This window comes from Buceros rhinoceros, unplaced genomic scaffold, assembly GCF_000710305.1.
Source record: "Buceros rhinoceros silvestris isolate BGI_N320 unplaced genomic scaffold, ASM71030v1 scaffold32261, whole genome shotgun sequence".
NCBI classification, from domain to species: Eukaryota; Metazoa; Chordata; class Aves; order Bucerotiformes; family Bucerotidae; genus Buceros; species Buceros rhinoceros.
The window spans coordinates 1-281 of NW_010394178.1; the positions used below are offsets into that span (position 1 = coordinate 1).

The 281-nt window shown below is 69.0% G+C and overlaps 1 protein-coding gene across 1 annotated transcript in view; it reads left to right on the top strand.

The window, feature by feature from the left end:
* Positions 1–97: 97 nt before the first annotated feature.
* Positions 98–281, top strand: part of UBE4A (ubiquitination factor E4A) — a gene marked incomplete at both ends in the record, with an annotated part of 7,864 nt that continues 7,680 nt past the window's right edge. The window contains one exon of the mRNA XM_010145161.1: positions 98–250. Within this exon, the coding sequence (XP_010143463.1) occupies positions 98–250 (153 nt within the window). The remainder of the gene's footprint in view (positions 251–281) is intronic.

The window sequence follows — 281 nt, forward strand, 5'->3', positions numbered from 1 at the left end:
GGACTGGCGCTGAGACTGTTTTGCTGGGCGTCTTTCCGGGAGGGGTTGTCTGCCCATCGGGGTGTCCCATGTGCCGCCTGTCTCTGTCGCTGCCCAGGCCCTGTTCACCCGGCTGCTGCTGCAGGAGCCTGGCAGCCACCTGATCCACATGACGCCCGCCAGCACCCAGAACCTCTCGGCCGACCGTGACGCGGGGGAGAGGCAGATCCTGCGCTACCTCTACGCGCGCTTCCAGCGGGCGAGGGAAGAGGTAGGCCAGGCTCCGGGGGGCGGTGACCGCG